Source organism: Crocodylus siamensis, chromosome 7, assembly GCF_052110815.1.
Source record: "Crocodylus siamensis isolate JL-2025a chromosome 7, ASM5211081v1, whole genome shotgun sequence".
NCBI classification, from domain to species: domain Eukaryota; kingdom Metazoa; phylum Chordata; order Crocodylia; family Crocodylidae; genus Crocodylus; species Crocodylus siamensis.
The window spans coordinates 78,975,007-78,999,974 of record NC_143401.1 but is presented as its reverse complement, the minus strand read 5'-3'; the positions used below and the strand labels follow the sequence as shown (position 1 = coordinate 78,999,974).

Below are 24,968 nucleotides of genomic sequence, written 5' to 3'. Positions count from 1 at the left end.
CGTAAAAGAATTGCTCAATGTTATTAACCAAATCCAGTGAGTGTTTATTACATATTATCAAACACATACAAAACTAGAAGTGTTAGGATTTTTTCAGTATAAATTTTTCTCTATCCTATTAAATACTTGTACATTTCAAGCTGAGAAACCATTACATAGATTAACTGTCAAGCATACATTGCACACACTGCTTGCTTGAATGTAGTTGGATATCAAAGTCATTGAATAATGCATCTTTGTTCAGCAGGAGTTTGTGGATATTTTTCATATTCTTTGTCTTTGCCATTTGTTTTCTGTTCCTCCTTTGTTGTTGAAACAGGTGATAAATGATTTATTACTTCCTGCAGAATATCCTTACTTTCACTAGGAGGCAGATTGCTAAAATAATATTGAGGTGCCAGCTCCACAAATCTGATGAGAAATGGAACAAAATATGTCTTGCATAAAATTTGAAATCTCAACTTTTAAAAAAAATTTTCAGGGTTGTACCAAAAATGCTTGGAGCCAAGAACACGATGATAAGTTTCAGTTGGTATTTACATTTCATTAAAAAGTCCCCAGTATGCACGTTTATGCTGTAAGCAGACTTTCAAATTAATATGCTCAGTCTGCACAGGTAATAACTGGTTCAGTTCCCAGTGCTAAAATGACATTAAATATTAATTACAGAGGTTTTCTAAATGTGAGTGCAAGTATGTTCAACAAAAACCCGAGAGGACGGTATTCTTCAAAACCACTGGATAGAGCAGTAAAGAAAGATTTCCTGGTGCAATGTGTTTGCAGAGTACAGAGCAGATGTCAGTACAAGGAGAGCTGTTTATAGGGAAGAAATGACTGGGTAGACATATATAACATTCAAAAAAAAAGTATTTGCTAAAAAGTGCCACTTTGGCAGGGGAAAAACACTTCTTCAGTTGGGTTACTTTAACAGAGAAATGGAGCTTCTTTGGCTTCTTGTTCTTTAGTACTAAATATATTTTCTATTTTGAGAAATGCATGTTCAGTTATTTAAGCACACTTGTTTAAATGGTTGAATCAAGTACAATTGCAACAGATTCTGAGATGCATTGAATATACAAGCAGGTGCACTATAGCTTAGGAAATATTGGCTAATTTCCTGTGGCGTTTTTAATTTTTTTTAATCAAACACTTAAAATGTTGGAATCTTATATGGAATACTTCCCTTTTGTATAATTTTAAACTCTAATTTGGTTAGTATTGTTCATGCAAAAATGAGAGCATAGTTGAATATACATTCACAAAGTAGTTCTGGAGCTAGCTGGGTTATGAAATATGTATGGAAATAACACTTCCATTCCACACTAGCAAAGTTAGCCTTGTCTCACTGTTCCCTACATACATGATTTGTTTTCTCTTATGACAGTCTTTCCACTGTTTCAAATGATTAAGGTGTGAATTAGTCATGCTTGGGACTCTCTCCCTCACCAGAACCATAAGGTCTTCCTTCAGGTCCCTCCTGAAGGAGAGATCAGGAGCTGCTGGCTTGTTCTCCAGGCAGCTCCTCTCAGCTTTCTCACTGCATATTCCCCATTGCTAATGAACTGGTTGTGGAGAAACGTGTTCTTAGTTGGGAGAGACCAGAAACTAGTTTTGGTTGAATGCATAGTAAGGATGTGTAGCATGCGGCATTGTTTACAACTTAAATTATACTTTTCATAGGAAATAGCCCCACAACCCTTAACTTACAGATTAGGTGATATCTCAGAGACGATTCTGATACAATTGTTTTCTGATACACAAAATTCATGGAATAGAACCCACTCAGGAATCCGCCTGGTGTTGTAATATGCTGAGAAGGGATGAAGCTGAGCTATTTGCCTGTGTGTTAACATTAAGTAGTTTCCCGAGCCATCTACATCACGAGCAATCTAAAATATAAAAGAGAAATCCATTGTTTCACTGTGTATCCAAGCTGTTTAGGCCAGCTTCTGCTTCTTTGCAGTATGTTAAAAGCCAATATTTACATTTGTATGCAACAATTTTCTGAGAGAGAGCCATGACCCCTGTCCCTAATTCATAGTATATAAGCATGGAAATTGAATGTGCTTGTTCATGGTGAGGTGGGCAGGGAATTGACATGGAGAAAGAGACTTAGCTGTTGGGGAAAATGCCAATCTTTATAACTGAAAGGCCAATACAGAAACTGGGGCAGAACTGGGCAGACCAGCCCATGAAACACTGGTTAGTTGTTAAGCTTGGTTGTTATGTCTTTAAAGATCAATAACTAAAAAGTTTTTGCATCCTTAAAAGTCCATCTCTTAAAGAATAAAGCCCTGAGAAAAATATGTGGGTAGATGGAGTAACCTGTTTTGGGAAGTGGAGTGCCTGTTGTGAGTTTGGAGGTGTTGGCCTATCCAGGGTGCCATGAGATCCTTTTAAGGATATTAGTACTGTTAGGAGTGCAAAGACCTACACATGATTTGCAAGATAAATTAAGAGATTTCAAATAGGAATCCATTATATCAAAAATATTCAGAAAGGCTACAATAGTTCAGAATTCTTTGCAGCAGAAGAATTGTTCTGTTATTTTTTACATAGTCAAAAGTGAGTGAAAACTAAGAGTTGGCATTTTCTGAGAGGTGCCTTCAGCTTAAAAAGGTTGAGAACTGCTGACCTAGCTAAACAGGGAGTGCTGGTGTCCTCTCTTGTTACCAAATGCTATTCTGATGAATAGACCAGAGTAGTCAGAGAGGAAGGATTGCTTTCACAGGAGGTGTGAACCATTCATCTTTCTTGTTTACCTCTGCAGTTACGCTAAGACTGGCTCATGTAGTTTAGATTAGGAAACTTGTACATCTAGAACTGTTCAACAAACTGCTTTATTAATAAATGATTTGTGAGGACAGAAAGTATAATTAATGTTATTTCAAAAACAAAACAGTATTGTGGCTCCTAATGAGAAGTGCTGAGCAGTGAAGAGTCTCTGAAACCCTCACTCCTTCCTCAAGACACCCTCAAGAGTGTGTGGACAGAGCTTCTCTTTTCTAGTGAGTTGTTGTGGCCAGTGAATACCAGGAAGGGGCTAGACTAGACAGGAGTGTTTATCACAGCCTAATAAATGAATGGCTTTCAAATGTTTCTGGTATGGTTGGCTGATAAAAGAACAAAACCCATATATTAATCAAGAACAGCTTCCTCACAAAAGTGGACTTGGCTGACAATTTGAAAACAAAGTATGTGGTACAAATAATAAATATTTGAATCAGCGGAAGAAAAGTATACCAGTTTTATTTTATAGGAATTGGGGGAATACTATTCCCTAAGTTGGTATCAGGTTTTCTAAAAGCCATTTATTTAAGTACTATGCTATCTTGTATTCATATCACTGGGACTAAGATAAAATCAGAATATCTTCCTTACTTGCATAAAGTATCCAGATAAAAGAGCTTTCTTTATGTTTAATATATTTTCTTTTGATCCAAAGTCAGGTTTTGAAATGGGAAGTTCTATGCGCTTTATAATGTCTGCTAATTCAGCTCTGATAACTTCTGCCATCCTCAGTGCTGAACAGTTCAGGAAATAATCACGACACCACTTCTCAACATCATAGTCTAAGAGAGAAGAAAAAATTACAACATACTGTAATTGTAATTATAACAAATTCTAGATCTGGCATGATACGAATCCAGACCAGGAACTGAAACTGTTGCTGTAGCACTGATCTTCTCCTGTTAATGGATAAAGTACAAACATCCATTCTTATCCTCCTAGACCTCTAGCGCTCAGCACAGCTGACTAGGAGATATTGCTGCCCTGTCTGAAGGAGGTGGCAGTGACCCAAGGAAATCTACTAAAACAGTCTGAATCCTTCCTGGAGAGAGACTTCCATTGATTAATGATAGTCCCCAAAGGAATTGGTTTTCTCCTTGGTCATTTTCAACATCTGCTAACATACTAAATGAACCAGTCAGCTGACGTGGACTCAAGTGCCAGCAACAGGTAGGTGCCATACAACTCTAGCTATCTTATTAGATGTGGTCACACACTAGATTGCCTAGTGCTTGGATGAGTTCAGCTCATAAATGAAAATTAGCAGGCTGAGGCTGGACCTGCTTCTGGTTGAATAGAAAGCATTGTTTGGGTTACCACCTGAAACACAGTCCTTCTCCTTAATAGCACATATGCACAGTTGAACAATTCAGTGCATAATTCAAAGGTACTTTTGGATTCCTTGCCAACATTAAGCACTCATGTAGTAGCATCTATAATGCTTTCTGCTACCTCTGGCTACCTGGGAGATGCCGTCCCACCCTAATGGGTAATGGCCTGACCTCTGCTGTTCATTACTATGCCAGTGAATATACCTGGGCATGAAGCCTTCATTGTTCAGGAAACTCATACTACTACAGAGTGTTACATGTCTCTTCTGTAACACAGGCTAGACATCAAAACTTGCTGTTGATTTTGTCTACACTGGTTTTCCATGGAATTTTGAGTCAAGCCAAAGTTTTGTTTCTTATCTTCATGAAGCTCCATGGCCTGGGGTATAGGATATCAAAAAATATCCATGATGACGACAAAGATTGACTATTTACTTCTCTGGCATCAGGAACTTTAAAATAGGTAAACAGCTCATCTTTGTAGCAGATGCATAACTCCTCTAGGGACTGATTTGAGATGATGGAATAAACTCTTACGGAAATACAGATTACCACTGTCCACAGTGGTAATCTATCATCTGAAAATACTGCTGCAAAATTATCTTTGCCCATTGTTTTGCCCCTATTGTCTCTCTCTAGTCCTTTCACTGTCTTCTCTATTGCATCAAGCAGAAGGTGCGTGTCTTGACTTTCACAGCCTATTCCTAATACACTTATGACTGCTCATTCATTATCAAAATGTCAACTTCTGTTGTGGATCAGTCAATGATGGCAGAGCTATCAACTACTTGTTACATTTTCAAACAAGCACCTTTTCTTGTAAGCTGCCTTCCATAGAGGCCTGTAAGTCTCCACAGTTACATCATCATCTTCCTTCAAATAACTCCTTAAAGCTATCCTAAGCTATGATACCTTCAAAAAACCTCATAAAAGTTGGGCTACTGGTGCATTGATACAATTGCCTATCAGTAGTATCAATATTGTCACTTCTTCCTTTGCTTTTCCATCCTGTTTATATGTGCCATACACCTGAGAACTCTATGAGATCGTTCACGTGGGGGCGGTTTTTGCTGTTTGTACACCATGTAGCACAAAGATGAGGTGGCAGTGCAAATAATATTAGAATTGTGCCTGAAGTTGGGGCAGTTTGTTCTGCATTAAATGCACCCGTACATGCATACCCACACAGCTTACAGGAAATTGTTTTTCTCTATTGTAGGTTAACACTTTACATTTTTTTCCTGTGCATTATACTGACTTCAGTAACAGCAACAGGAAATAGTATAAGCCAACTTTAGCAGTAAAATTTGCAGTGTGGTTTGTATAACTTACACTGGCTTGTGGAATTTGCAATGGTTTCTTTGTAGGCCTTGAAGACATTGATAAGAGTAAAGTGGTCCCCTGCAAGGTGTGAGAATTTTCGCCAGCAGGTAAGAGCAATTTCTTCAGTTCCAGGTGGGGGGCGTGAAAAGCAATTAGTAGCTTAAAAAAAATCAGACCAACAGGAATTCAACTATTAGATGCATGACATAAAGCAATGTACCGTGATCAATATCACTTTTTTCCCCTCATTTACACCCTGTACTCTGACATCAAATATTGGATCTCTGCTGCAGTGCTTACTAATTAAAGGGTAGTAAAGACAGTAAGGTTGTTCCTTCATGCCTTCCTACTTGTGGCAACAGAACTCTCAGTTAATGTAAGTTGCTGTCGATGCAAGTCCAAAAGACAGTGAGCCACCTCTGCTAAGAATTAAGCCAGTGAAGTTTTATAAATGGCATGATACCATCGTCTTAAAGCAGTCACCACCCTCTAGCTAGAACCAAGCATGTTGCCTCTGTAGCATAAGAAAAATACCTAATCCATAAAGTAAAATGCCCAAATGTGCTCCTGAATCAGGGCTTGGTGTTATCCACTGCAGCTTATTTCTCCTATGTTACTGTGCTACTAAGGCCATGGCTACATGAGTAGAGCTGCCTCAAGCCTGGAAGTGAGGCAAAAGCCTGCATGCAACTGTCTCAGAGCAGCTGTATCCAGCTGCTTCACCATGAATAAATTGCTCTGGATTGGAATCAGTGTAGAAGTTCCCCGGTTAGAACAGATGTGTCTGGGTTCACAGGCTTATATGTGATCACAGCCTATTCCCCCTTTCACCTCAGGCCAGCTAAGGTTTTCTCAGGATCTTACAATCATGGTTTCATGGCCTGTATTGGGTATTTTGAGGGGGATGGGGGCTGTCATTACTCTTTAAGAAAACATACAAAGTGGGTATGTTCAAACCCTCACGTTTAAAGAAATTAATATTACAAGTAATACACAGTTTGAAAAATTATACCAGTAAAAAAATGCCAAAATTGCTCATACATCCCAGAAACACCCCTGTAAGTGAACATTAACAGAATAGAGGCGTCTTCTATCATGCTTTCAATATTCGCTATTAGGCCTTGCCAATACAGCAATGAAAGCAAACTGTATGGTTAATAACCCTTTGGTATGTTTCTAGGTCTTACATGTTCAAAGTTAGGGGCTAGCTCATTTATGTAGGAATATGTTAGTTAATTAGAATAATGTACTGAACATCAAAATTTATTTTTCTACAAAGTGTGGTTTTCTTCAAAGTGATAAAATGATCTGACAAAAGTATTCCATGTTAATCAATAGTCTTGAGATTATTTGAAACCAGCAGAGCAAATTAGGGAGATATTCTTGTGGAAAAAAAATAAATATAGGAGTGTATAATGAAATACCAAAGTTCATTCTGAAGAGACATTTTGATCTGTCTGAGCAAAGGTTAGAAATTAATGGAGTGTTTGGAGCACAGAATTGAAGCACAGGGCAGTGCTATTCACTAGTTCACTGAAATTCATACAAAACTGAGTTTCCCTACAAGCTCAAAGGCAAGATTGCTACAACTCTGAGTGTATTTATTTTGAGTAGACAAAATTTAAATAGCCTCTAAATAGTTTAATTGGAATATTTTTTTCTCGCACAATATTTTGGATCTTAAAGTAAGCCCATATAGGACCTGAACAGTAGGCACAAGTGCCATGTAGTAAAATATTCTTTAGGAATACCTGTTACCATGGCAGCAATAGTGAGCATTTCGTCTACACAGTTGAATTCATAGGAAGCTAAAATCGACTTTGACAGCTGTGGGTCCAGAGGAAATTCTGACATAATTATTCCAATTTCAGAAAGGTTTCCATAGTTATCTAGGGCTGCCAAATAATCTAGATCTTCCAAAGCTTGCATCAGGCTTTCAGGAGCTAGAACAGGGAATAAAATCGTTCAAAGGATTTTAACACAGTTACAAATAAATGAATTCGTCGAGTTCACATCCTATCGCAAAATTTCAATTGTGAGTTTCCCATGTAAAAAGTGAATGAATAGAGTAAAAGAAGTGTATTCATGAGAGGTGAACTGAAGGCTTTGCAGCTAAGTGCACAAATTCGTTATACTGAAAAATGCTGCATCCTTTTTCTACTTATGTTTAAAAATGTCACGGTGTTTGCTTAAACAATTCTGGCAAAATCTTATGTAAAGCAATGACTTGCTTATATGCTGTTGATGCTTTTTGTAATTGAACTGACTGTGGCTTTTAGGGAAGAAATTAAGAAAAGGTATGCTGGGGAATCATGAATTATTTTCAGAACTAATTTATCCAACCAAGGACATGATAGAAGTTAAACCAGGCTATTCTGCATCCATCTCTGCTCTAAATCAATTAGAGGACTAACATGAGAGGTTAAAATAGTTTGCCTCAATAGCTATTCTGCAAACTTTGATTTTGGAGCTCTCATTCCTTTTCTCTCGGAACAGTTTTCAGACCATAAATAACAGTGACAGCTAAAGGGGATATTAGAAGCTCACTCTTTGCAAATTCTTTGCCTCTTAACCTAGAAGCAAGGAGCAACCTTCTGAATCTCAACTATTTTTTTTGCTTTGTTTTTACTGAAAGAAAACAGACAACAGGGATTAAACCTGAAGATGTCAGTGAAGAAAAAAGCCAAGAGCAAGCAATGCTTGCCAATGTTTTCTTGTGATTATAGGAAGTTGGGTTTCTTGGTAGCTTGTCAAGATATCAAAAGGAAATTGAGAACCTTCTTGCCTTACTAAAGGATTGTTCTCACAGAAAATGTCTGTCCTTATTGTCCCTACAGAACTGAATGAATAGACTGACTTCATCCTGGATGCTGCTTTTCTCCCTTATGATAGTAAAGATAGTCACTGACCTGCATTGTTTTCAGGATACCCATAGTCTAGCTGTTGAGTCCTAGGCAGGAGAAAGGGAACTAGGGAATGGGTAAGGACAAGAATGCAGAGTAACTGGCCGAGGGAGCAGGCATGTAGGATTCAGGAGTCTGAAGGACAAGGAAGGGGAGATTGAGAGGTGGGAAGGGGGGGAGCAGCAGGGAGTGAGAAGCAGGCAGGAGATGCACAGAGTTGGAAACTGCGGGAGAAGATAGAGACTGGTATGAGAAGAGACCTGAGGTAAGGGTGCTGAAGGAGGGAATTGGGACAACGATAAATGGAAATGGAGAATGGGATGGCAATTTTGCACTACACAGGTTGGAAGGCATTAAGTGGAGTTCCTGCCATAAGCATTCAGTGGCAGGGCTATGTTTTTGTATGTATTTAACATCGTACACATTTTCAGGCAGAAATAATCCCTGCAAACTGTCTTTCTTTGAAGACTGCTGGTATGCTTACCCAGCCTGAAAAAAGGACAGTTAACTTCTAAGGTCTTCATCAATGGCTCTTTTTATAAATGTGATTTACTAGCAATAAGATACCATCCCAACTAGTAAAAGTATACTCATCCACAAGCCTGTTTCATGAATACAGATGGACAAGAATAAATATCCTCAAGATCCACAGAGGCACAAAGTGGCCTTTTTTCATAACACCTTTAATCACTGCAGGGTAGACCACAACTCCAGAGGCAAATATCCAGTGTAAAGCACTTAAAAATGCCACACAGCAAAGGCTACCTTCTGGATGAGGATATTTTTTGCAATATCTGTTCTGAAAATTACAAATGAAATGGAGGTGGCTTTAAATGCAAAGGAGTTTGGCAGATGCCCTCTTATATCCATTTCACTCTTTGCTTGTTTCTGTATGACTGCATTACACAAATGTGTGGATGGTGGAGTCAAATTAAATACTCAGCCTTTTACCATTATTTGTCTCTCTCCTTCCTGTAGCTGCTGCCAGAATAGTAGCTATTGTCAACAGGATGGAAGAAGAGGGCTTACTGTAGCCAGATGAGATGCTGGTGAGTGTGTTTCCTTACATTTCTCACAAACTGAAACAGAAAGATGTTTGGTGACCTTTCAGCAACCTTTTCCACTAAAAATAGGGCCATAATTTCAGACTTTCAGCACTTACAGTTAAGAAACCATGACTTGAAGACAGATTAAAATCAACCAAAAAGCCCAATAAGAGTGAAATGAAGGGTGGTATGACAAAGTATGAGCAAAAGGGGTTTTTATATATTTGATTTGAGCTATCTTCCCCTGCGTACAGCAGAACTGCCATGTCCTACTTTTACAGTGTCTTCCACAGCTTTTCAGCTAGCAGAATGATTTCCACAGCTAAAGTTCTCTTCGTGTTTTATGACTGTTTGGGAAATCTATGCCAAGTTTATGCATTTCTCATTGATTTTTATGAATGTTATACATAACTCTAACTTTCAGCATAGCTTAAATCAGCTGCTTGCTGACAAGAAGCATGTTGTGTATCATGACTGCAGTCTGGTAGCAGCTAGAGGAAAAATCAAAGATGTCTGTAACGTAAAATGACTTTGCCTTGGCAATCAAATTAATATACTAAAAAGATGGACCAAACTGAGAAAAAATGGTGGTTTTCCACAGCTTGTCTTCATGGATTGAGCTGTGGGAGTTCCCAGCAACAAAGGAAGAGGAAAGAAACAAGATGCTGTAACTCTGTTTTTGGAACTCGGACTTAGGGCTCATTAAGAGCTCATAAGACTCTTAGGGTTTGTTCACTTAGGGCTTGTAGGACATATTTTTGGAATCAAAAGGAACCTTTTTACTGACAGATATGAACAAGTTAAGAGTTTGTTTCAGGGATAAAGAAAATTAACCTGAAGCCTGAGTGGGAAGAGAAGAAAACCGAGGACTTCGGCAGGTCTGACAAAAAAAAACTTGTGGGGTTTTGGCATTTTGAAGATGCTGGCAGGAAGGCTTTTGCATAGAGATATAAGGCTCTCCTTTCTCAGTAAATAAAGGATGGGGGGGTGTTTTAAGAAGTTAGAAGAGACTGAGATTAACCAGTTAATCAAATCTTAAATAGTAACCCAGCTGCACATTCATGCAGTTAGTGGCATGATAAAACAGGGAATAAGCCACAAAATATGTGTAATAATTTTGGCCAGTTCCCATCATTCCTTAAATTGAACATGTGGCCAAGCCAAGGAACTTACTGGGGCTCCCAGCCTTGGGAGTGGTGATCAGTGGATAGGTAAATGTCCCAAGTCTAGGAGAACCAGAGTCAAGGACTCCAAATCACTCCCAAGGCTCAAAGTGCCAATCAACTGACTGGTGCTCCAAGCTTGGGGCACCAGACACACAGTTTACTACTTGTCAGTGCAGGGGGAGCCCAGGATCTTGATCATCCCCTTGCAATAGGGTACAATTGAGATCTGATCCCCGATTCCACAGCTGTCTCCTGCCATACACGTGTAGCATGGCAGAAGGCATAATTGTTGGGATTGTGGATCAAATCCTATCTCACCTTGAACTGAATGTCTGCCAGGGGCCTTAGCAGTTGGGTCAGGTTCTGGACTGCCCTTGAGGCAACTGCAGAGCCCCACTTCTGAGAAGGGGAATGAGGCAGCATGCACATTCAGAAGGGATCCTAAAGATGAAGAGACTGCCTGTATTCTGCTCAATGGGCTGAGGTACCCATCGGCACCTATATACATGCCCGACACCTGCTCTGATGCAGTCTAACTCGAATGTCTTGCAGCAGATTCAATTAATCAAGTCTGCTGAAGCGTTCTGATGATAATGCTGCAGCCTTGGTATCATGTATTCAGCGTCCCCGCGTTTCAAGATGGCAGCTGGCACCCCTACCACCATTCTGAAGCATAGGACATTGAATACACGAGATGCTGCAGGTGTTTTAATTAGAGTGACTCCTGAGAGCCACTCTAATTAAAACACCCTCCCCCCCTGCACCCTGGAGCACATATAAAGACACCCTATGAGATCCAAAGTTTGGATCCAAACACAGAAGCTTGTGTCCAGCATAAGAAAAAGACTGACCAGATCTAGGACATCCCCAACTACAATGGAGAAATGTGTGTAGACTGCTGGTATATCTATAACCCAGTGATGAATGCAGACAGACCAATTCTGAACTGGGGCAAATGGGGAAATCAACTGTGACATCATCTGATCAACAACATCCAGCCCAGGAATTTGGTAACTCTTGAATTCTAAAATATTTCCCCCAACTGTTTTCTGCTGAACATCTATCTAGACAGTGTCAATATTCTCGTACAACTGGTAGCTGATTCCAGTTCATCTTAATATTGCAATAACATCCTTGTTTTTCCAGCCGGGGAACTTGATTTTTCTTTTTTGTATCTTTTGGATATTGGGCTAAATCCTGCTTGCATTGAAATCCATGGCAAGACTCCTATTGTGGCAGGATTTGGCTCTTTTTCTTCATCAATGGTGTCTAAATTTTGAGACACCAATGGCTGTATTGGCAGTTTTCCAGGCATTTGTGACTGGTCACAATTTGCATACAAATTTTCACAAATCTCTTCATCAGCAATAAATGCACACTGATATAGCATGTATTAGTACATATCACTTTGCTGATAGATGACTAAAAATCATGGGTTGTCCAGATTCACCAGCAGTGAAAACCTGCAGTAAGTGAGGTTTTTCCTCACCTTGAGGCTTAAAAGCAAAGGAGGGCTGTGAGTTTTGTGTGAGAGAACTCAGGAACTGCATTTAGCCTCTGGGCTGCACTGCAGACAGCACTGCTTCTCATGCAGTAACAGAGCCATGAGGACGAAACTTAAGAGAGATTTAATTTTTTCACACTGGTAGTTAATTTAGTACATCCACTCCTCACAGGGACTTTTTATGGGGAAGACTTGGCTACAAGGAATTAAAGAAAAACCAGTAAGGGAAATGGAAGGCAAATTAAAAAATGGTCTCTTAACTCTCAAAATGATTGATTTATAATACTAGAACTTGAGGGAAATGTTTATAAATTCCCCTTTTATTCACTTTTACAAGGCTTATCCCAATGCTAGGTGATACAGAATTCTAGCCAATGTTGTGCCCTTATTAATTTTATTTTATTTAAAACATTAAGAGGGTTTTTTGTTTGGTTTTTTTTACAAATGAATACTTTTATTCTCCTGTGATGCTATGCAACACATTAAGCAAAACTAGCCTTTGCACCTATTTTGTATTAGGCTTAGAATTCATGGCTGCTTGCAGACGTTAAACAAAACAACCCCCCCCCCAAAACCGAAACTTTACTGGAAGCAGCAGTGTGTTACTTTGACCTGGTTCCACAGTGTCTGCATAGATCGGGCACTTTTGTGAAACTTTTTGGTGCTTTTGTCTAAACCTGAGACAACGAGCTATTAGATAAAAGCTCCCCAAAAGCCCCACTAAAGTGCCCAATCTATACAGATGTTGGGCAAGCTGGGTCCAATTAACACACTGCTTCTTCTGGGCATGTGCTGGGCCTGGCATGGGAGTCCACCAAGTTTAAAGTAAAGCGCCATTTTGTTTTGGGTTTCTTTTTAATGTCTGCAAGCAGCCCAAATGCCTGCCTACATAACATGAAGGAGAGAACATTTATTAGCAGGCATACAAGGTTTAACACAATAAAAAGATGAGACCTTGAGAAAGTCAAAGCAACTGAGATGAAATTAGGTTGGACATTTAAAAGTTTAAAAAAAAAAAAGAGTTCATGAGTTTTACCGCTGAACCGTGAAATGAAAAGTAACAGCTGATGATGGAAGAGAGAACAAGAATCAATGACAGAAAATAGGGATAAAAAATTAAAAAGATGGGGAGGGATATGGCCATTCAGACTTAACATAATTATCAGGAATCATAGAATACAAATTTCAGTAAATCAACAGAGGAGTTTGTAATAAATAACAAAATACATAGCTATCATCCTTATAAGTATCAGGTTTGGCAGCCAGTTCCAATCCCTGGATATAGTGTCTGTGCTTTGCATTTTTATTCCTCAGAGTTAGTTGCCCTAAGGTTTAGAATCAAAATGACTTCATGATTTTGCAAGCAGTATTACCAAAAAAAAAAAAAAAAAAGTATTTGGGGTTATATCATATTACAAAGGACAAGTTAATAAATGCAGATTATACAGGTAAAGTAACAGTAATAACATAAAAAATGGAATAGGATTTTCAGATATTAGCCTGCATTTTCAGACACAAATGCAGACAATAAAAAAGCCATTGTAAAAATGGCAAAGATTCAGTTGAGAATTCTTTATGGTATTGTTCCTGTTTAAATAAAACCCCTCATAAATAACACAAACAAAAATGGCATAAATATTTAAATTTGAAAGGCTCTCTTTAAAGGAATAGGGACCTGCATTGTTTTATAAAGAAAGTCTTTAAGCAAAGTGTTATTTTCAGGGCAGCTTGCCAAAGCTAGCTCTTTGCTGCCCTCAAGGCAAATGGCAGTGCTTTGTGACTCAACTGCTGCTTCCACAAAAGCAGCATTAAAAAGAAAACTTTCAAGTTATATTCCCTATTTTAAAGTATTTTCTCTTGCTATTAGCTTTGTGGAAATTTGAAACTGAAGGTGCTCCTGAATCAGATATCTTCTTCCATTCCTATGTACCTTGCCTACTCAAACCCATCAGCAATTCAGTATTTATATAGGCAGAAAAAACCATAACGATTTCTCACATGAGCACTTGCCACTTTTATAGTGGCTATTTACTGGCTGCATTTGTGACTTCAAATGCAGACTAATATCTGACGATCCTATTCTGTGTAGTCTATTTTTGCTTCATGTATTTATTTTGTTAAAAATAAATCTTTTGCATAAACAGTTGTTTTGGGAAAATTAACTCTGTAAAAAGAATAGATGGACTTTGCAATTCATATATATAATCTAATCTAATATTTAGCACTTGGCCCTTTTATCTGAGGATTTCATGGAGACGCTAAGCCAGGGATGGACAAAATATGGCCTGCTGGCTGGATCCAGCCCACCAAACAATTCTGTTTGGCCCACAGTGGATCCCTTGGTCCCACTTGGCCCAGGTGTAGGAGATAGCTCAGGCCATGGCACATCCAGCCAGTCCCATAGCCCCCAAGCATGGAGGTGCCACTGGGCATGGAGTGCAGCCTGCCCTATCCCCACGTGTGGCTCTTGGGCACATCAGGAACTGTAGTCCGCAAGGCCTGGCAGCAAGGTGGCCAGACTTGGGTTCCCTGCAGCTATTGCAGAGGCGGCTCACTCTGCCTTCACTTCTGGCTGCTGCTGCTGCTGCTAGCATCTCTGCTGCTGTTGCCAGCCCCAGCCCCACTGCTTGAGCACCCTGGGCCATCTGCTCTGCCAGAGGTGCTGAACTGAGTAAGTGGGCAGGTGGGGTCTCCATGGAAATCAGCTGAGGGCCCCCTCAGTCAGGCCACGTTCAGCTAGGTGGATGGGATGGGGCCGTGGAGAGTAGCATTCAGGAATGGGACTGGGGTGCAAGGCCAGGGCCAGGATCCCAGAGTAGTGACAGCATGGGGCTGGGAGCTGGGGTAGGGTCATGATCCGCTCCCTGCATGTGCCTGCTACAGGTGCCAGTTCTGCAGGCAGGAGTGGAGCACTGCCCGTGGAAGTGGTGCCTGTCCCACTTTTCAAATCAGCCTGGTATACTCCTTCCTGACACTGGTATGTTTTTTAAAAGGGGTTCGTCACGCTCTGACATAATTAACAATTAGGAGCTCTAGCCGAACTGTATAGGAAGGATGAGAATCGAGCAGAAGATAGGCCCTAAACCAGGTCAGCTGGCTGATAATGGCTCCCAAGGGGCCATTTAGCCAGAAAGGGAATTGCCAGAGGACAGCAGCTGAGGTTGTCCAAATAGTAGCCCATGGGCTGCACATGGCCCCTGAGGGGTTAACCTGTGGTACCTGGGCTCCCTTTCCAGGTCCCTCCCCCTCAGCCCCCCCATTGCTCAACTTCAGCCACTGAGTTCCCCATCCCTCCTCCTGCTTGTGCTTCCTGGCCCTATGCATGGGGGTAGCATAGGGTGGCATGATCTGTGGGGCTGAAGTAGCCTGTGTCCAGGTGGACCTAGGACACTGTGAACGTAGTGGGGATTGCCCTCCATGTGGCTGGGGGGAGGGGCCATGTCACATGGTGTGTGGCCCTGGTTTAGGTTATATATGCACGGTAAAATCTATACACACCATCTGTTCTGTCTGATTTCATGCTACAATTTGATTCTCAAATAAAAAGACATACAGGTGGCTAATAAATTTAACCCATTTTGTCAGATCTGTTATCTGATCTTTAAGAAGTGGCCCCGTTAGGTAAATCTGGTGCAGTGCTTTATTTTGTATTGTGTGTCATTCTATCTTTGTTACAATTTGTTTTCTAAGTGCAGTGACTTCGATCTGTCTCCTAAAGTCATTTGAAATTAGGTGCATTTGTACAGCCTGTGTTAATATAAAATTCTAGGAATACAGTCTCAATACATAGGAAGTTAGGAGAGTATAACTCTTTTATACTACAGAATCCTGCCCATCCATGCTCAGCTGTAACCTAAAAATTGCTTGTGCAAGCCCCTCTATGAATAAAATCCACAAACTGCTGCTCTTCTTCCATTGTTTTATGTAAAATGAGTATAACGTTAACATTTAAAAACCTTTAGCTGTGGTCAAATAAGGATGTTTCAATTCTTTAAAAAATGAACAAATCCGCTTCTGTAATCTATGGGAACACAGGGTTTTTTGTTCTATTATATAATGCTTTAAAGATCCAGCTGATTAACAGATAAAAAGGTAAAGATCTCAGTATTAGGAAAGCTAAAGAATTCAAATAAAGCGCTACAGAACTATAATGCCAAATCCATTTTCATAAAGCTAATGAATTCTAAAAAGGGTAACAAGTTTGCTGCATTTGCTCATTTCAATTTATCACATGAATTAAATGCAGCAGCTGTAAGCCTGACATGTTTGTTGCTTCTGTAATGTAGTAATGAGTCAGTTAATCCACACTTTTATTTTTCCCCAAAGCACGGCAAAAAACTTGTGTGTATTGTTGGTGAAAAGAAATAAAATGTTACTGTTCTAATTATATTCTTTCTTTGTCTGTTTAAGTTGTATCTGGCCAATTGTTTCTCATGGACTGAAACACTTCCCTACTATATTGTAGATCTTGCTTCCTTATAAGAGACTTCACTGGAGGGCAGACTTTCTTATCTACCTTCCATGGCTTGGAAAAAGCCAGTGCATGTCCATGTACTGTAATGATAAATCCCTGAAACTATTTGTTCCATGTATTCAGCTTTAAAATAAAAAAAAATAGGCTCTAGCAGTTCAGGTTATGAAGAAAATCTCAAAACTGTGAACTGAGCATAGCTGATGCAGAGATGACTCTTCAGAAAGCCTGGAACAATAGCACTGAGAGGTGTGAATTGCTCTGCTCATTTCTGTGAGGTGTCAGCTCAGCTTCCAGCTGGTAATAGTTAGCAACACTGACATTTTAAAAATGTAATTTCTTGTGTGAGGAGAGGGAAGATCACAGAGCTACACAATTTACTCTGCAGCATCTCATTATGGTGCTGCAAGTGAATAATATTTTGAAGATACCTTTTTTTTTTCTCCCAACTTCCTCCATCCCCATTCAAAGAAGAATTAAACCAAAAAAGCTTGGCAGAGTTTATGGGCATATTCAGGCTCTAACACAATGCTCAGGGCAGTTACGGAGCAACTGAATTCTATTTTGAGTAGCTGTATGCTCATTTGTGAGCAGCTTTTAATTTTGCTCACTTAATGGTCTTAATTTGTAAGAGTACCCCTATGTCTTTTTCCCCCAACAGTCCCCTGCCACCTCCCATGCCCCCAGAAAGCTGCTTTGCCAATCTACACACCTCAACAGACATTGAGCATAAACTGTCCATGCATTACTTTGAGTATAATGCCTGTATATTTGCTAGCAAAGAGCCCAGTCTGGCAAGATGCTGTGTATCTTCAACTCCCGTGGAGTTTCATGGGGAGCTGGAAGATTCTCAAGTCATCTTTATGATTTTCGCAGGGTGTAAGAAACTGAAACTTAGTCTCTATGTGAATGGTATCTACCCTTAACACGAAGTTTCAGGCTGATGCAGTTCTTGTAGCTATCTAAGCAGGCTCCACGAAAATGTTCTACTATGGTAGTTGGCACAAACAAAAATGTGTTTGAAATAGTTGTTCTAGTTCTTTGACCAAAGAGAATTTTAAGCCATAAACTTTCAAGCTGAGCATAGCCCAATCGTTTCATAGCTTACTGATGGTCTATGGAGAGTTGGCATATGGAGACTGGCTGCAAAATTGTGAATGGAAATATCCATGAAAACATACATTAACTCATAGTCAATGCTATGAAATGTTTGGGAAATCCTGTGCTCAACAAACTAAACAGCAACACATCAACAAAAGTTAAGCAACATAGGATATTAGGACAGGGGAAGGTTAGAAATGTACAACCCTTTTCATCTCCGTTATGCCAGTTTTATTATACAACCTCTCCCATGTTTTACCCTGCTTCTTCCAGTCCCTCAAACTTTTCTATCACTGGAGTTTACACTTGTTTGAACTCAAGTGTTTCAAGTATATCACTTGTTGAGCAGGCAGTTGCAGCCTTGGATTTCATACCTGCTCAAAGTGAGCCAAAGCGTCTAAAGCCTTCAGAGTATTGTAGACATAAGCAATATTCCCTCTTTATAGAACTTGTGAGAAACTTGGCCTAACTAAAAATGCCTCTAGCATTTTGTTAATCTTCAGTACCATTTCCATTCTATAATGTCCCTTTTATATTATGTCTAGCAATTCCAAGCCATTTCTCCAATATTACTCTATTCATCCCACCTGTAGTGCAAGAACAACTTCTTTCGTGTTCAGTAAACACCCTTTATATTTTAGAATTTTTTTCTTTTATTAAAATTCTTTTTTAACTTCCAGATGTATTTCACATGACTTTCTCTTAAGATAAAGCTCCCTTGGACTGAATGTCAGAAAAGTTACTACAGTAGCCATGAGCTTAGTGCTTCTCATCTATATCACCTTAGCCACTAACCAAACTGGCCCTGCTCTTTCATGGTGCTATTGAAGTTCCAGCCTGCTCGAAGTGTCTGGGTGGACACTTCTGTCTTCTTGCCAAGGTGGGATATGTTAGTACTCAAACTATGTGAGGTTTTAACCTACCGTAGGAATGTCCAACTAACATCCCTGGAGCCACATGCAACCTGCAAGGGGTTAATGAATGGCTCCAGGCTCCTACCTAGCCACCACCCTGCTTATCTCTCTAGGGGCTGCTGTAGCTGGCATCTCTAGGCTCCACTCCCATCAATTTTCACTTCCTGTTCCTACCCCAGGGGTGGAGCAGCACAGCCCACAGGGTTGGGGGAGCCTACAGCATGGTGCAGCAGTGGCACAAGGAGGCTGCCCACATGCATGGTGCAGGTGTGGTATGGTCTAGGGTTCTGTGGCTTGCAGTAGTGTGGCCCCCACTGGTGTGGCCCATATGGCATGCAGCCTCTACCTGCATAGAAATTGGACAGCCCTAGTCTACTATCACTTCCTGGGGGAGACAAACTCTTTGTGCTCCTTATTGCAGCACTCAACAATAGGAATTTACCTCTCCCCTATGGATTCAGCAATAGGAATTTACCTCTATCCTGTGGATTCAGTGAAAAAAATATGTAAGTCTAATTGATTACTGTTATGAATATGTAAATTTATGGTAAGGACAAAAGCCTTCCTCCCTTATGCTGGGAAATTAGCAAGGAAGTACCTAGTAACAGAGGATTAGATCCAAAATCTATTTGAAGTCCACTGAAAGACTCCTACCAATTTAAATTGGTTTTGGATCGGAGTTAGGAGTACATAGGAGTCCAGCACTGAGAGACGTAAGTGTTACAAAATGTGTTGTATATACAAGGAAACTGTATTTAGCCTCTAACTACAAGACAAAAAGGGAGGTTAAATAAAATCTCTAGTATAACCAATAAAGATAAACATCCAGCAACAGATTAATCAAGGGAATGGGTAGCTTCCTTAGAGCAAAGCTCAGAAGATTTATATAAAAGACTCAGGTTAAAAAAAAAGGATAACATAGAGCAGATTTACAGAGCTAGGAGGCTGATCATCTCACATAGGGAGAATTTCCTTCAAGAAATTAGATTACAGTTGTGAAGTGGTAATATTTTCACTGTTTGCTGAGCATCCCTAAGAACAATTGATGGAATTGCAGTGTCTCACAGCCTAAATTTCATATCCTAACCTAAACCTTATCTGGGTTCACATCCAAAAACTCTCTTCTTGCTCTAGTTCTAGTGCGAATTAAAACATGTCGGAATATCTTTGGTACCTCAGGGCAGTGAACGTTGGTGTTAAAACTTGGAATTTCATTGTTCATTTGTCTATAGCACAACTGAGCTGGTATGAAGAAAGGCCTATCAAAAAGAGGTCCTTTCATATGATGAAGGCGATGGTGCTATATTGCTATCTATTTAAACTGTATTAACTATGAAAGGACAAATGCAATAGAGCTAACACTCCATGCTGTTATCCCGTGCTTCTTTCTACAGCTAGTTTGTTTCCATGTAAAACCAAAGGAAAAAAAATCCTTTCTCTATTACCATAGCTAGCAGTGAAGAAAGATTTATCAGTAAAGACAAATTGACTAAACATGTTAAAAGGTTATCAGGAGTAGGTTCTTCTAGTGTTTTTCTGTAGATAACATGATACTTTTTAATAATCCCCTTAAAATAGTAGAGTCCATATATTATGTAAGGTGGGAAGAACAGAATTGGAAGCATTATGTTCAGTATTGGAAGAGTGGTTTGAGGTCCCTCTTTAAGGTTAAAAGTCATTTTTTGGTTTTAGTATCATATTTTTCTTAAATAAAGATTGACATCAATGTTAAGGTAACTGTCCTCTTAAGTGTAAGAAGTGAGGACAAAACTGTCCACTCACAAACTTGTCTACTGATAAGCTCTACTTTCTGTTTAAGTCAAGAAACATCTCTTGCTATGCATATGTACAATGCATATACACCTTATACAGAGAACTTCAGTTTTTGTCAGGGCCTCTAATCACTTCTGTGGTACAAAAAATGAGCCTAAATGAGAGGATGTGTTTTGAATACTGATTTTGGCTATACAATTCATTTTCTTTCCCTTGGATTTTTTCCTTCTCAGGGCAAGCAATCCACCACTTGCAACCATTTTTATAAATGAAACTATTACACTCAGAAAGGTTTCATTATCAAAGGTAAATTGCTCCACAAAATTCAATAGAAGAGATGGGGAACCCATATTTGTTAAAACCAGCAGTGTGAATAACGGTGAAAAGTAAAATTAATCTTAAAAGAAAACATAACAGCAAATGTAATAAGACAGATAGAAAATTGCAATATTGAGCTATACCTGGCCTATTTATGAAGTCACAATGGCCCAAGCCTGCTATAGCCATCCTCTTCAGAAAAAGAACCATGCTAGTTAGATTGGATTCCTGTATTTTGGCTTGTGGGTGTGGTTTCATTTCCTTGTATGTAAATTCTTCAGGGTACAAGCAGAATAACTTTCCTGAAGAGAATTCAGAAAACGATCACACTTTTTGATTGCATATATGCATTTCATCATTTCATTTTGTGCCAATAAGCCTACCTGATGAAGATGTGCCCAGAATTTGCTTGCGCATCTCTGCTTGGCTTTTACTGATGGGCTGCATTATTATAGAGTCTGCTCTGATTCTAGGATTATGAACCTTTAAATGGAAAGACAGAAATTAAGCATCAGAAAAATGAAGACTGCAAATACAAGTGGTTCTGCAAAGCTTTTTTATTTGGTAATTTATTTGGTAACTTCATTAAATGTTTGGCTTTCGTAAAATGTTTAGTTCCCTTTGCATGCAATCTGTTGTTTTACCTGTCATGAAATAAGAATGACCTCTCTTTGAAAAATTGACAAGGCAGTCAAATTATATGTAGTTTTGATAAAGGTCTCCAAGTCATTTCCTGAAAGCAATGCACCTTTCTAAAGCAAAGAATGTAGCCTCATTCCACCTATGGAAAAGCACTGTAAGAGGAGTGGACTATTTTTCTGCTTCTTTCAATGGTGGAGCTACAACATTGTCAGATAATAATGTATTGCTCTGTCAAAAATTTGGGCCTTTGTTTCACTGAAAGTAATCAGTCTGGTGCATAAAGTATAAACAGAAAAAATGGTACACGAGCATTATTACCCCCCTGTTTTGCTAACAATTGGTCCCTCTCACTTTTATCAAAGAAAGAGGCTGATGTCCCATTGCTACTATGAAATGTTCATGGGTGGATCTAGAATTTTGAAAAGGGAGATGTAGATGGTGTAATATATAATCAGATATAATACAACACATTTTTGTCCAGTTAAAAAGAAAACTAGAGGATATACTAATATGCTAGGAGTCTAGGGCTATATTTTTCCCCACAGCATTCACGGTCAGGAACAGTACTATCTTACAGCAGAGTAAATAAGTATGACGAAACACACATATAGATGGTGATGGGGGCTGGCTGGGGCGTGCGGGTGCTAAAATGTGTGGGCTGCCTGCTGCACAGCTCTTCACTTTAGCACTCTTGTGCTCCAGCCAGGCCCTCCACTGCCTGACACTACCACCCAGAGCCTGGGACTGACCCCGTAAGGCTTCTGCCAGCTCTGGCCTACTCTGCTTCAGCTCAGACTGCTGCTGTCCCAGATGCACATGTAGATGCTGCACCCAGGAGCAGCTGACTCTGGCTCAGACTGCCCCAGAGTTTATTGCATCATGTTAATTTTACTAATTTTATGTGTATATGCACCTACTGAAAGTTATTTCCACACCTGAGTTAATATTCACCTGAGTTAACATTTCCACACCTGAGTTATTGTTTTAGCTAGAGTTAAAACCAGTCTGCAGAGCTGTGAGAGAGGAGCTAGCCTGCCAGGAGCACCTAACAAACATCAGAATTGCAGAAGTAAGGCTAGCTTGATGAACAAAATATGAAGCCCATTAAAAAGGCGAGGGCATCATTAATACCTGTGGAATGAAGAGTTTAGAAAGAATCTGATAGATTATAATGACCCATTAAATCAACTGACTCCCTCACTGCTTGAATAGAAAAGTTTCTGCCACTGCCAGGCAGTTGGTTTTAAACTGTGCATGGTCTAGGAATCAAAGAACGGGTAATGCAACTGCACCACTGCATCCTCCCCTTCCCCCCCCCAATTCACCACTGGACATGTCCATTTCTTTTTGGGCAACCTCATCTTATTTATTATTTAATTACTTAATTAATTTCCATTTCCTCCTGTTCTGATCCTCTTTCCAACATCCACGATTCTAGCCTGCTTCTTCCAGCTACCCAAACAGATGAACAGCCAGTCACAAGACTTCCGATACTACAACTTTGTATATTATGTAGCAAGTTACCATCCGCCCACTTAACTCTAATACTCCTCAGTACCATCACCACATCCATTCTAGAAACATGAGTCAGAAATCCAAGTTTGTTGCTGAACCAGTCCTTCCAGGAAAGAAAACACAACAGCAAAATACTAAATAGGCACTTTAAAAATTAACCATCTTGTGGTACTGACCAATTCCGAAGCTCTGTTGTATTATGTATGCTGTATATATTGTATACATAAAGATGAATGGCCACTATGTGCGGGAGACCCAGATTTAGCAGTGACTTCTGCATGGGGTCATAGAAGATCAGTCACATTCTTCTAGATTTCTGGACTAATCAAGTAGTCACCATCTTAGCATTCCCGGTAATCATATCTGGAAATACTTTCACAGTTTTGCCTAATTCATACTTATACTCAGGTGACAATTATAACCAGGTTAGGGGAATTAAAGTGAAAAGGTTAGTCCATAATGAAGAATACAGCATAGGTTTTGGAGTGCATACAAATGGGTGCTAATGTTTTATATGAAAATTTAGTCTAACTTAAGGGGCCTCTGAAAATTTTACTTGTTTGCTGAATTAAGGGAAATTATTTGCTTTTACTTTTTTTCACATGAGATAGCTACAAAATAGTTTTATTAGTTTTGGTCATTTGAAAGCTGAAAGATAATAAGTGATTTGGCATTTTCAAATTGAAATAAGTATAGTTTAATAAATCTACCCATTTTTTATTTTTTTACAGATTAATATTGATGAGCTACTTCTGAAAAAAAATTCTGATGCCTTAAGAACTTATTTGCATCAAGACACCTACTATTTTATTAACAGATAAGATGCTGAGCTATATTCTAGAAATATGTCATTATTGGCTTACTCCTAGAATCATAAAAATAGGGCTGGAAAGAACCTCAGGAGGTTGTCTAGTCCAGCTCCCTGCTCAAAGCATATTCATCCCTGATAAAACCATCAGTAAAATGTTTTTCTAACCTGGTCTTAAAATCATCCAAGGACAGAAATTCCTGTTCTCTTAAGTAGTCTGTTCCAATGCTTTAACATCCTCAGAATAAGAGAGAATTCTTTCTAATATCCAACCTAAATTTCCCTTGCTGCAGTTTAAGAGCATTGATCATAGGCTAGTTTTGTCTCCTGTGGCCACTACGAAAATCTATCTACTGATTTCATTTTTTTCACAAACCTTTCTTCTCTCCACACCAACATCAATGACAAAAGTTGCGGTCTTGATCCAAACCAAAGATTCTCCAAAACTTGTGGTTAGTAGCACTTTTCTTTTGTAATTTTTGCAACATTTTTCTTCATCTTCATTTTCTTTGAAAATTACTTCTTTTTGTCTGGGATATAAAGTAACTGGGACCAATTCTCCAAGATCAGGATTTAAATTAGACCCCTCTTGCTTGATGATTTGGTAGGCTTTTTCAATTTCCTACAATCAAAAGAGGTATCTTAATTTTATCAAACCATGGTAGCAAATAAATCTGCATGAATACATTAAAAGAGAAAAGAAAATGGAAAAGAAGTATGTGAGAGAATTTAGTGTACTGGTGCAATGTTATGTAGCATTTGAAAAAAATCTGTTTTCCAATAGTTTGAGAAAGATACACTTTGAAAAAAGCACAACCTTTCTTTCATGTAATTTTCTAAGTTTACCTTGCCAGCTTGACATTTAATGATATCTGAACCAACCTCTGAGTGAAGAGAATTACTTGTCTCCATTACAAAACATCCAAATACTATTTAAAAAGAAAGTCTGAGAAATTAGACAGTAGGGGCACCTACACACATGCTGGACATCTGCTTCAACACCTGCTAAGTAGCACACATTGGAGCAGACCTGATTAATCGAATCTCCGGGAGTGTGCTAATTAGCATGCTCCAGCAGCCTCTGCATCACATTTATTCAGCATCCCTGTGCTTCAAAATGGCGGTGGGGGCGCTTTAACTAAAGTTCATCAACTGAGCTTTAGTTAAAGTGCCCCCACCGCCATTTTGAAGTATGGGATGCTGAATACACGTGAAGCTGCAGGCACTTTAATTAGAGCGGGTCTTGGAGCTGAATGGATGAATATGGACTCCAGACCTTATGAATGGCTCTGTATTATAGATCCTATATTCACTGCTGCATAAGGCCAGTGGTAAACTTTCTGAGTATGTATGATACATACTC

At 39.3% G+C, this 24,968-nt stretch overlaps 1 protein-coding gene across 1 annotated transcript in view; it reads right to left on the bottom strand.

Moving 5' to 3' along the window:
- Positions 1-137: 137 nt before the first annotated feature.
- The window catches only part of DHX32 (DEAH-box helicase 32 (putative)), a 33,982-nt gene continuing 9,151 nt past the window's right edge, over positions 138-24,968 (bottom strand). The window contains exons 4-11 of the mRNA XM_090058526.1: positions 23,982-24,227; positions 21,024-21,123; positions 20,784-20,942; positions 7,196-7,387; positions 5,454-5,603; positions 3,382-3,572; positions 1,708-1,889; positions 138-411 (exon numbers count right to left, since the gene is read on the bottom strand). Coding sequence (XP_089914652.1) covers positions 219-411; positions 1,708-1,889; positions 3,382-3,572; positions 5,454-5,603; positions 7,196-7,387; positions 20,784-20,942; positions 21,024-21,123; positions 23,982-24,227 — 1,413 coding nt within the window. The 3' untranslated portion in view covers positions 138-218. The remainder of the gene's footprint in view (positions 412-1,707; positions 1,890-3,381; positions 3,573-5,453; positions 5,604-7,195; positions 7,388-20,783; positions 20,943-21,023; positions 21,124-23,981; positions 24,228-24,968) is intronic.